This window comes from Danio aesculapii, chromosome 3, assembly GCF_903798145.1.
Source record: "Danio aesculapii chromosome 3, fDanAes4.1, whole genome shotgun sequence".
Lineage (NCBI taxonomy): Eukaryota > Metazoa > Chordata > Actinopteri > Cypriniformes > Danionidae > Danio > Danio aesculapii.
In genome coordinates this window covers 61,006,306-61,019,517 of record NC_079437.1, presented here as the reverse complement: position 1 = coordinate 61,019,517, position 13,212 = coordinate 61,006,306, and the positions used below count along the sequence as shown (strand labels likewise).

At 38.7% G+C, this 13,212-nt stretch overlaps 1 protein-coding gene across 1 annotated transcript in view; it reads right to left on the bottom strand.

Annotated features, from left to right (window-relative positions):
- LOC130221789 (probable helicase with zinc finger domain) overlaps window positions 1-13,212 on the bottom strand; it is a 37,132-nt gene that overhangs the window by 3,601 nt on the left and 20,319 nt on the right. Inside the window, exons 5-11 of the mRNA XM_056454386.1 lie at window positions 10,431-10,609; window positions 9,360-9,561; window positions 9,044-9,126; window positions 4,637-5,075; window positions 4,234-4,462; window positions 2,457-2,904; window positions 172-400 (exon numbers count right to left, since the gene is read on the bottom strand). Coding sequence (XP_056310361.1) covers window positions 172-400; window positions 2,457-2,904; window positions 4,234-4,462; window positions 4,637-5,075; window positions 9,044-9,126; window positions 9,360-9,561; window positions 10,431-10,609 — 1,809 coding nt within the window. The remainder of the gene's footprint in view (window positions 1-171; window positions 401-2,456; window positions 2,905-4,233; window positions 4,463-4,636; window positions 5,076-9,043; window positions 9,127-9,359; window positions 9,562-10,430; window positions 10,610-13,212) is intronic.

Genomic DNA, 13,212 nt, shown 5'->3' with positions numbered 1-13,212 from the left:
TTAAAGCAATTTTCATGACTTGTCCAAAACTTTTCCAAAAGTCAAAACTCCATGACTTCCAGCTTTTCCATGACTGTATTGGATCAATGCACTATATGGCAACGTTAAAGCAACAAACAAAACTCCCTGGTGTGTGTGTGTGTGTGTGTGTGTGTGTGTGTAAGAGCATACCTAAAATCTCGCGGTGGGGGCCGATGTGACTGGCTCCGTTGCATGGAATGTTGTGTATTGGAGCGGGACCCGGGACAGGGCCGGGGCCGCCCAGCCACAGGTCTGCTGAGGGGTATCTGTAGGAGGGCACCGGCTGGTCCTGGGGCTCCAGGCTGTCCGGATACGGCTGAGGGGAGCTGGAGGAGATCCTGCGCTGGTACAGGGGCCGGCCCGGACCCCGCGGTTCATACTGACAGAGACAGAGAAGAAATAATGCAGTCAAACACACACTCTCATCCTGCTTTTTTCTTTTTCTTGTACAAATTAGTGTCGTAACCAGTCTTAGAAAAATCATACACAAGAAAAAGTCTCATTACTTGCCCAAAAATGTAGTACAAGTGCAGTAAGAGTATCTGTAATGAATATTACCCAAAGTGTGAGTAAGAAGTAGCCCTTTTAAAAGTACTCAAGAGTGTGTCCGCTGAAGATCAGATTCTTGAACTCGAGCGATTCGCGCAAAATGCTCAACTCGCGCTGTATCGTTCGCGCATATCACGCCGCAGGATGTCTATTTGAGTCTTTGCATTGACTTAACATGTAAAACACTCACACTTGACGCTTCTTCCGCATCTGGTGTGAATGCAGCATGAGAAGTAGGGGTGTCAAAAGTAATTGTTTCTTCAGTGCACCGCGATGCAGACAATTCAGTATCGGTTCAGTAATGATCATAACCGGTTATTATGACGTCAGTTATCTCTTATGCGTTCTGTTGCGAGGGAGGTGAGCGCGGGTATTTACAACACTACAAGCACCAACTGTGCACAATTTCACTGCGTGTGTGTGATTTCTGTACAGTCTTTCACTGACAATTACAGCAGAAGCCCCTATTTCTCTGCGATTGAGGGAATGAAAGTACTCCATGTGTGTGTGTTTGGTGCTGTCTATGTTTGTGTATGTGTGTGAATGAGAGACAGTGTGGTGCTGTGTGTGTGTGTTTATACAGACAGCTTGTTATAGCCACCCCCCAAAATACAACACTGTGTATGGAAAACATCGTCAATGCACCGAAGTATTGGATTGAACCGAATCGATGGCATGATAATCGTAACCGAACTGTGAGACCAGTATAGGTCATAGAAAACATACTCAATTACAGTCATTTGAGTGTTACATAACACCACTGGTCATAACTAGTGATAAAGATGATTATAATTATTGATAATATGATCAAGAAGGTTATTTTCTACAGAGGTAAAGACTGTATCTGTCACCTTTTACACTGCAAAAAAAAAAGGCCCCAAATATGTACAAATTCTTAAATCAAGAAGCATTTTCTAGACAAGCAAATGTATTGTCCTGTTTTCAGAATTATTGAGTCAAAATTAAGTGAGTTTTTAGTTAAAACAAGCTAAATAATCTGCCAATGGGGTAATTAAATAGTATTGTTTTAGCTTTGAAATAAGTTAATTTTGCTTGCCACATTGGCAGATCATTTTGCTTGTTTTAATGAAAAACTCACAAAATTTTGACTCAATGTTTCTTAAAAGAAGACAATCGTTTGCTTGTCTAAAAAATGCTTCTTGATTTAACGATTTTTAGATATTTGGACAAGAAATAAGACAAAAAAGTAAGTAAAACAGTATTTTTTGCAGTGTACTGTCGCTGTCTGGGCTTTCCATGTCTTTTTACACCTTCCTTTCTTCATGTGTTCAATACGTTTTCCCATTGTCATTTCATTTTAATACACACAACTTCATTTCTACACTAATCAGTTTTGCTGTCTTTGTATGTGTGGATTACTTTAGATGTTTCTGACATCTAGTAAGTATTTCAAGCCAACGGCACCTTTAGAAATATGTTTTCTGCTGAAAAATACTGACGTGTTGAATACTTATTTTACATTTTTCTGCCTTGTTTCTAGTCCAAATATCAAAACATTCTTAAATCAAGAAGCATTTCCTAGACAAGCAAAAATACAGTGTTGTTTTCAGAAATAATGAGTCAAAATGAAGTGAGTTTTTAGTTAAAACAAGCAAAATAATCTGACAACGGGGTAAAATACACTTGTTTTTCCTTTTGACATAAGTTAATTTAACGTACCCCATTGGCAGATTATTTTGCTTGCTTTAACTAAAAACTCGCTCCACTTTGACTAATTTCTGACAATATTTTTTGCACATCAAGAAAATGCTTCTTGATTTAGTGATTTGGATCAGAAACCTCCAAGTAAGTGTAGATGTTAATGCTGGAGAACATCATACTATGGTGAAATCCCTTTTACCGCATTTAATCACAGGTGCACTCACCTCTTCTAGGCTGTGCAGGGAGCTCTGCGGGGCCTGGAGCTGCTGTTTCTGCTGCTGGTGCTGCAGCGGCCCTGGATCCTGCCGCTGTGCCATCGCCTGCATGCCGAAGGGCAACCCATGCCCCAGCATGTGTGCGGGATGGGGCCAGTGGGCCTCCTGGAGCAGGTATTTTACTGGAAGTGGCCCCGCGCTGTGATCCGGCGGGAACGGAGCCTGACTGAAGCCCACAGGCGGTTCTCGGCTGGTGTCGGGGTACGAGGGCTGAGTCGGGGCGGGGAAGCTGTGGTTTGGGGCTGAGGACGAGGGGGACGGCAGGTCTCCAGGGCTCCGAGGCTGGATCTGCTGACGGTACTGAAGGAGACGAGACTGAGGAGGAGGCATTTCTGCAGGGTCCCGCTGCTCATATTGCTGGTCCTGTGGGAGCATCTCACGCAGCAGACCCGGATACCTATTTAGACACAAGACGGCACTAAACAGTCAAAAACACAAAGCAGACAAACTAAAACAGCTGATGGAGTATACACTAACCTGTGCATTATTCAGGCACAAGATGGCGCCAAACAGTGAAAAACACTAAGCTGACAGAATGAAAACAGCTGATGGAGTATACACTAACCTGCGCATTATTCAGACTCTAGATAGAGCTAAACAGTCAAAAACACAAAGCTGACAGAAACTAAAACAGCTGATGGAGTATACACTAACCTGCGCATTATTCAGACACTAGATGGCGCCAAACAGTCAAACACAAAGCTGACAGTAAATTAAACAGCTGATGGAGTATACACTAACCTGCACATTATTCAGACACAAGATGGCGCTAAACTGTCAAAAACACAAAGCTGACAGAATGAAAACAGCTGATGGAGTATACACTAACCTGCGCATTATTCAGACACAAGATGGCGCTAAACTGTCAAAAACACAAAGCTGACAGAATGAAAACAGCTGATGGAGTATACACTAACCTGCGCATTATTCAGACACAAGATGGCGCTAAACTGTCAAAAACACAAAGCTGACAGAATGAAAACAGCTGATGGAGTATACACTAACCTGCGCATTATTCAGACACAAGATGGCGCTAAACAGTCAAAAACACAAAGCTGACAGAAACTAAAACAGCTGATGGAGTATACACTAACCTGCGCATTATTCAGACTCTAGATGGAGACAAACAGTCAAACACAAAGCTGACAGTAAATTAAACAGCTGATGGAGTATACACTAACCTGCGCATTATTCAGACTCTAGATGGAGACAAACAGTCAAACACAAAGCTGACAGTAAATTAAACAGCTGATGGAGTATACACTAACCTGCACATTATTCAGACACAAGATGGCGCTAAACTGTCAAAAACACAAAGCTGACAGAATGAAAACAGCTGATGAAGTATACACTAACCTGCGCATTATTCAGACACAAGATGGCGCCAAAAAGTCAAAAACACAAAGCTGACAGAAACTAAAACAGCTGATGGAGTATACACTAACCTGAGCATTATTCAGACACTAGATGGCGCCAAACAGTCAAAAACACAAAACTGACAAAATAAAAACAGCTGATGGGGTATACACTAACCTGTGCATTATTCAGACAAGATGGCGGCATAACATATGAGTGTAATATGAATAAAAATGAAAAAACGACACACAACATAACGAAAGTATAGTCTATTTGAACAGTGCACAAGGGTTAATAATAGACCAGTAGTAAATGGTGTGAACTGTTACTTAAACTAAAGTGTTATCAATGTATGTATGTATGTTCAGACCTGGGCATGGTAGGTCTGGGCTCCTCGTCTGCTGCTGGCCCCAGGCCCCATCCGGCTCTCAGGATCTGCTGAGGGATGCGCAGTCCATGTGGTCCCAGATGAGCCAGCTGCTGCGGCAGCGGGAACGGGGCAACACCGGCCGGCAGGAAGGGTGCGTGCTCCCCCCACTGGCCCACACGAGCCTGCTGCTGATGCTGAAGAGCCTCCATTCCTGACGACGGCTGACCATCTGACACACAAAACATAAAAACTAAATAAATAACTTGCACTTTAGGAAACAAAATGTATTATTTTCAATGTTTTCCATATTAAAAGTAGAAAACAAACAGTATCTCTCCTAAATAAAGACTTTAAGTGTTGAGTGTGATCAAGGCCTAAGGAAAGAATCTATATATACACAAACCTAAAGTGTCGCCCAACAGCGAGTCCAAGCTCTCCTCCCCGAAGCTGTTGAGTCGGAGCGGCTGCTGGTGCATCTGTGCAGGCAGACCCCGAACCACACCCTTCAGATCCTCAGACATCCCGGCCCCCATCGGGTCCTCTCCGCCTTCCAGCACCGGAGACTGCAGTCCGCGGGGTCCCATCGGCGGCCCGCTGAAAAACGACGGAGGAAAGGAGGAGGCCTGCGGATGCATGGGCGTCTGCATGCGGAGAGGGGGTCGGGACAGGCCGTACTGCTGCGGGAACTGGCTGTTCCCATGATGAGAGGGGAATCCAGGATGTGGGGGTCCGAGGTGGAAATTGAGGGCTCTCTGGGGGTCTTTGCGTATGAGGCGGTTTGTAGGGAAGCCCATGCTGGACTGGGGCTCTGGACTCTTGTTTTGGACCGATTCTGGATCCCCCTGCAGAATAAGGAGATGGTACAGTCTTTACCATATTGGAGGGAGTTTTTGAACTTGCAATGGATGAACAAGTTGCTAAGATTACACTGCAAAAAAAGATTTGTTGTGTTGTTTCTAGTTCAAATATCTACAAATTCTTAAAGCAGGAAGCTTTTTCCAAACATGCAAGATAATATTGTCTTGTTTTCCTTAAAAGCAAGCTAATTAATCTACCAATTGGCTGAGCAGAATAATCTTATTTTCATTTTGAATTAATATTATTCTGCTTACCCCATTGGTAGATTATTTTGAAAAGCTCAATTGAAAAGATTATTGAAAAACTCAATTTTGACTCATTTCTGAAAACAAAACTGGGATTTAGACTTTGTTTTGGACTGATTCTGAATCCCCCTGGGAAATAAGTAGATGATGGTACAGTCCTTACCAGATTGGTGGGTGTAAAGATAATGGGCTCTATTTGTAATGACCTGAGCACAAAGTCTAAAGCTCATGGCGTAAATGCATTTAAAGCGTGTCTGAATCCACTTTTGCTATTTTAAGGATGTAATAATATGCTCTGCACTGTGGCGCATGGTCTAACAGGGTTGAGCTTATTCTCTTAATGAGTTCTGGGTGTGTTTTGAGAATAACGTGCATTAAACCAATCAGAGTCTCGTCTCTCATTCCCTTTAAGAGTCAGTTGCGTCACGCCATTTTGCATTTGCTATTTACATGGCGGACTTTGTAAGTGTAATAACTGAACGCTTTATTAGCGAGAAAACAGTTGTACAGAGCATCTGCAGCGCGAGGATAAAGAACCATCCTCCTCCATTCGGCCTCTTTACTTTCAGGGTTCTTACACATTATCCAACTTCAAATTCCAGCACTTTTCAAGCACTTTCAATGTGTGTTTTTATGCTTTTCCAACACCTAACCAACACGGTAAATTATGTTTACTGTATAGCAGCTGTATATACTTTCACATTTAAAACCATTGTGCTGTTTAAAAGACATTATATGACATTTCAACTTAAAGTGTTGAAAATTGTGTTTACAGTCAGATTGTGTTTGGGTGTAGTCCCAAACTTTCATGACCCACATGATATTTCATGTGCATTGCTATTTAAAATTCATATAACAAATTAAATCCTTATGAGTCCGAGAATATTCAACAATTTGCACTCACACAATTGCTCCCTAATATATTCTGAGCTCAATAGCTAAAATTTCAGGCACATATGCAACCAAAACTGTCGAAATTTCAAGCCCTGCAACTTCTAATTCAAGCAGGTTCAAGCAGTTTGTACGAAATCCAAGCACTTTTCTAACCTTGAAAACCCTATATTAAAAATCAAGCATTTTGCAAGATTTACAGCACCCGTACGAACCCTGTACTTTCTCTTTACTTTACTCCTTTACTTTAATGAAGGAAAAGGTGGAAACTCACTCCACTGAACACGTCCATTAGCCCACATATTTAATTTCCTTTGTTAAGCTCAAAGATTTGATCAAAACCATTTCTAAATTCAGTTCTAATCTCCAGCAAAGGAATAAATGAACAATAATAATGAAGTGTGCTCAAAACACTGAGTTATATCCAAACACACGTCCTGTTCTTATGCCCCATATGGTGATGCAGACGTCTCCAAAACCCCACAGCTGGACAAATCTAAACTAGTTTTATTAAAACTAATATAAATCTGCATATAATCAATAATACTGATAATAATAATAACATTATACAGATACAGATCGTCATGAATATACCGAAAAGCCCCCCGGGGTGAAGAAGGCATGGAGGCAGTGGTGTTTATATACATGTAGAAAATCATTGTTGGATCATTTTAATCCTTTAATTATATTCATCTGTAAAGATATTTGTGCGTTGCTGATCATCATGTGTGTATTCAGCAGTGTGTAAGTGTTTGGATCTGCATAGGCACATAATGAACGCACTCTGCGCCAGACTGCAGAGCAGCTTTTAGGGGCCGATCAGACTTTGAGTTGAGAGGCGCCTTTTTTGAATGATTCACTAATGGCCACGAGCGTTTTGTGCGCTGATTATGCGCCCCTCACGTTTTACCCGCCCGCTGCGCCTTGCGTTTTTGCCGTTGCGCGCCGTGTGCTCGCAGTTGAAAAAAAAAAAATCAACTGGTGGAAAAAGCACGTCAGGTCAGTCACGTCGGTTTCATTCTCCAATCAAATGACAGCAGAGGCGGGGTTTCCATTGAGGTGTCTGCAGTGTTTGTGTTGTCAAAGACAACCACGGAGACTCTTGAAGATGGAGGAGAGACTTGTGGTTGCTGTTTTGAGTTATCCAGAGCTGTATGACTTCACAAATTAAAATGTTTAAATATTAAAATTATACCAATATCAACAGCAACACTCACGCACATTACACAGCTGATTCAGCCATTGCCTAATGACATTAAAAGAGCACCGCGCTTCTTTTTTTTCTTGTCTACAAAAAGTTAGTGTGGTGGGCCTCACATTTTTGGAACAGAAATGTGCATTCAGTGTGATCAGCCCCTTAGTTGGTCAATGATGCTGTCTATTTTAGTTCCTTAAAATACCAACACACCAACAATGCTCCTTAACACACCTCCTTTATAGATCAGCACACCAGCACACCTCATCTGCACATCAATAACTGTCTGGTTTAGCTCAGCTACTAAATACGATCTCCAAAGACTACGTCGAATAGTTCGGACTGCTGAGCGAATCACTGGTACAACCCTTCCTACTCCCCAAGAACTGTACTTATCCAGAGCGAGCAGGAGGGCTGCCAAAATCACTCTGGACCCCTCACACCCAGCACACTGCCTCTTTGAACTGTTACCTTCTGGTCGACGCTACAGAGCACTGCGCACCAGAACAGCCCGACACAGAAAGAGTTTCTTCCCTCAGGCAATCCATCTCATGAACACTTGATGATAATAATTGTGGAACCAACATCACTTCTTGCTATACACTTTTATACACATATACACTTATTTAACAACACACTTTACATGCCAATTTGCACATAACAGCTGCACATATAACGTTGTGTATAGTAATAAACACGTACATACACTTGTCAATCTGTATATTTGCACTCACTACTTACTTCTATTTTTTTTTTAAATATATTTATTGTCTGTTTTTTGTCCTGTCTCTGTAATTCTGTTGCACTGTAGAAGCTCTGTCACCAAAACAAATTCCTCGTATGTGTGAACATACCTGGCAATAAAGCCCTTTCTGATTCTGATGAGTCCACACAGTGGCGCAAATGGATTTGCTATTTAAACAATGTGGTGCAACACGTGAAAATTATGGTTGCGCTGGTCTGAAAATAGCAACAAATCGAGCCAAACACGTCTTGCTTATTGCACGGGGTGTATGATAGTGCCCAAAGTGTTGTTGAGCATGCAATTAATGACAGTTTGATTGCTGAGGTTGCACTGCAGAAAAAAAAATAAAAAATAAAAAATTGTTTTGTTTCTAGTCCAAATATAAAAAAAAAAAAATAAATAAAAAAAATAATAAAATAAAAAAAAATAAAGTTTTTTGTTTCGTTTCTAGTCCAAATATCAAAAAATAATAATAATAAAAATAATTTTTAAAAAATTGTTTCGTTTCTAGTCCAAATATAAAAAAAATAATAATAAATAAAAAAAATAAATAAATAAAATAAAAAATAAAAAGTTTTGTTTCGTTTCTAGTCCAAATATCAAAAAAAAATATTTATAATAATAATAATTACATTTTCTAGATGAGCTAAAAATATTGATATTTGAAATGATACGTCAAAAATAAGTGAGTTATTCCTTAAAGCAAGTAAAATAATCTGCCAGTGGGGTGAGCAGAATAAACTTGTTTCAGCTTTGAGATAAGTTTATTCTTCTTCCCTCATTGTCAACGCTTGTCATGTTTAATGCTAGTCTAGAAAATGCTTCTTGATTTAAGAATTTTGAGATATTTAAAGTGAAAGTGTAAATGTATTTTACCTGTTTTTCCTTCAGTTCAGGGGCTTTTCTCTCAGGCGTCAGCAGTCGACAATGCTCGGCTTTCCCATTAATGTCCATTTTCCCTAAAGAATGACAATATATCAGCAAAACCCATCAAATGAAATGATAACAGCTCCAAACTGAGAATTTAAAAGAAATATGAGGTGGATTCTCATTAACAGTGCATGATATTTTCCAAGTATACCAAATACCATGTCATGTTTCCTTATCCTCCAATTATCACAAACCAAAGAGGGCTTAAAATGCATGAATTGAGCTACACTACTGCAGCAGTGAACTGCTTTTGAAGTGTTACCGTTCCCGCTGGGCTCTTGAAGCAGCTCTTTCTCTGTATTTTGCTGCTGGTTGAGGCCTAAAGGTGATGCGTGACTGAATCCGTACAGCACAGGTGAGGTGCGACTGGCTGCAGGACGCAGGTTCAAGTTGTACATGGCCGCCTGGTGGCTCATAAAGCGAGGATCCATCGCAAAACGGCTCTGATAACCAGCCCAGGGCAACTGGAAAGAGGAGAGTTGGGGTCATACTGGTGTGACGCTTGTTTGTTTGTTTGTTTATTGACACATCAGCAACTTGACACAATGACAATCAACATGGATGAATATATACTACATAATAGTGGCAACTATATGTTTTAAATAATAGTTTATACAAACTAAATAAAAATAAATAATATAAAAAAGTATATCTAAATAAATAATAAATAAAAATAAATGTAAAAAATAAAGCTAAATAATTAACTATAAAAAGTATAAAATAAACAAATACATAAAATTAAATAAATAATAAAAAACAATAAAAAAATATACATGCATGTATATATTTTTTATACGAATATTAAATAAACAGTACACACACATTACATAAGTAAATACAAAATAAATAAATTTTATATATACACATACAATAAAATAAATAATTAGTTAAATGAATAAATATAATAAAAATATAAATACAATTATACAAATAATAAAAATAAATATAAACATGCATTTATCTATATATGCATAATAAATATACACACTACACACATTACATAAAAGTAAAAATACAAAATAAAAATATATTTAATATGATTTAAAAAATATAAATATATATACATATATATAAATATATAAATATACATATATATAAATACACATATATACATATATATATATATATAAATACATATACACATACATATAGATACACATACATATACATATATATATATACACATACATTTACACATACATATTCATATATATATACATACACACACACGCATAAGAGTATTTATATATGCATAAAAACTATACACAGTACACACACACACAAATTACATAAAAGTTATAAATAAATAAATAAATTAAAAAAAGGGTGGTACCGGAAGAGGCATGGGCATCACCATATTTCCCCCATAAACTGCAGGCACATATAGGATGCTGGCCCCGGGGTCGAGTCTCTGAACGGGACTCGGTGATTTTCCAGAAGCTGGCGCTCCTGCACCCGGTGGAGTAAAGGCCTGGATTGGGTTTCCCATCAACACCGCAGCATTGGGCTGAACTGAAGAAACAAACATCAACCAACACTGTCAATAAAGCGCTATTATACCATAATGTAGACCTATTATGCCCCTTTTTACAAGATATAAAATAAATCTCTGATGTCCCAAGAGTGTGTGTGTGTGTGTGTGTGTGTGTGTGTGTGTGAAGTTCCAGCTCAAAATAACACACACATATTGTTTAATAACTCTCTGAAACTCTGTTTGTGGCTTTTTAGTGACTGTCACTTTAAATGCAAATGAGATTGTGCTCTTTTCAGAAGAGGGGCGGAGCTACAAATGCCTGTGTCAGCATAGTGGCAGATTCAAAAACAAGACTAACGCCCTATGCTACTTAGGGAGAGACGGTCACTAGTAGGCGGGGCTTTCCCCCTCTGATGACATCATACACAGGGAGAATGTCAATCAGAGTGTTTCTGCAGACTGTTTATGTCAAGTCTGATTATAAAACAATAGAATTAATTAATTTTTATCATTAGAAGCTGGTATATTCACACACTGCTGACACACAACTGTGTTTAACACCTTATAAAAGTGACTTTTTCATAACAGGTGCTCTTTAAAACTCTCCTGAAGCAAACTAAATAAGCTCGTTTTCAACATTGTGACTTGTGAGAGTTTGATTATTGGGAAAAGTGTAGGGTTGGGAGATAAATCGAAGGCGGTTTCTAGATAAACCACCAGAGTTTGTCTTGTTTCTAGTTCAAATATCTAAAAGACAAGCAAAAATACAGACTTGTTTTCTGAAATAATGAGTCAAAATTAAGTGAGTTTTTCCTGAAAACATGCCAATACTCTGTCACTAATTAACAAGCAAAATAAAGTGAATTGTCATTAAAATCGCCCTCTTGCTTTATTTATCTGCTCTCAAAAGCAATGTCTTGGCAAAAAAGAATAGCTTCACATGTGTGACTGATCAATTGGTGCTAATTAGAAAACTTCTCCAAATCTGCCCCGCTTGCTGATTTAATTAAAATCTTGATTCCCCATCTGTCCATCACAGCTAGCTTTTAGCTCACAATTGTGTGCTCTTCAAGGATGAGTTTGCAAATAAAGCTCAAATTAATCGCATGAATCTAATATCCATCAAGAACACGTCTAGCACAGATTACAGCAGGCATTAGGATGCGTTTCTGTCGGCAAATGAGGTCTGAAATATTCTGAGCTCACCCACTTCCAGCCTAAAACACAGTGGGATGTTGATTGTTTTTGTGGGTAAATACATTGAGCAGCTACTGACCTTGCATTGAAATGTTCCAGGACACATGGTGAAAACTATGCAATTCAAGATTTGATGTCTTAAATTATAATCAAATCAAATAGAAAAATCAGCATTTTGTGTTCAACAGAAAAATAAAACTCAAAGGTTTGAACCACTTGAAGGAGAGTAAACAGAGTAAATTCAGGGTATATACAGGAATTAATACCTTAAGACCTTTTTAAAGACTCTATCCATACATTTAAATCGCCACTTTAGGGTTCAACCAGAGACCTTGCAGCCATTTTAACTTAATACTGAACGTAAGAAAGTATAAATAAATAATATTAGCTTGTGATAATTCCTCATCATTCATTCATTCATTTTCTTTTCAGCGTAGTCCCTTTATTAATCTGGGGTCTCCACAGCGGAATGAACCACCAACTTATCCAGCATATGTTTTACGTAGCGGATGCCCTTCCAGCTGCAACCAATCACTGGGAAAACCCCATACACTTTCATTCACACACATACACTATGGACAATTAAGCATACCCAATTCCCCTATAGAGCATGTGTTTGGACTGTGGGGGAAACCGGAGGACCCGGAGGAAACCTGCACCAACATGAGGAGAACATGCAAACTCCACATATGCTTGCACATGCACACACAAACTCAATGCATTTGCTACAGACATATACACCAATCCAAGGCAGCAATTGAGAGAGAGCTGGCACTATTGCCACACATTATCTGCGGGATTGTGTTTTGATTGGGCCAATAGAGAGTCTGGAAGGAAGACGGATCCACTTCACTGATCTCACCCCTCTCTCTTTCTATCTCACGCTCAAGCTAATGAGTGGGATTCACACTGACACCACAGTCACATTACACCAATAAAACCCTCAAAGTCTCCAATCTGGGGTCAAAGCTCTTAGAAATACTTCCTTCATGAAGGGTTAATACAGTTGCTGACCTCCTGTCACTTTTTCCAGGTAGCTGCTGCTCAGAGCACATGTATGTATGTATGTATGTATGTATGTATGTATGTATGTATGTATGTATGTATGTATATATATATATATATATATATATATATATATATATATATATATATATATATATATATATATATATACACACATACATATATATATATACATATACATATACATATATATACATATATATATATATATACACATATATATACTTATATACATATATATGTGTGTGTGTATGTATACATGTTGTTTAGAACAATAGAATGTATTCTAAAAGTGTGTGTTCTATTTTTGAGGGTAACTGATCAGTAATGCTGTAAATAATCTCCTACTGTCACCAAATAATGATCAATATTTGCACACAAACTGTCAGTATTGATGTGATTAAAGCAGACGGAGGGC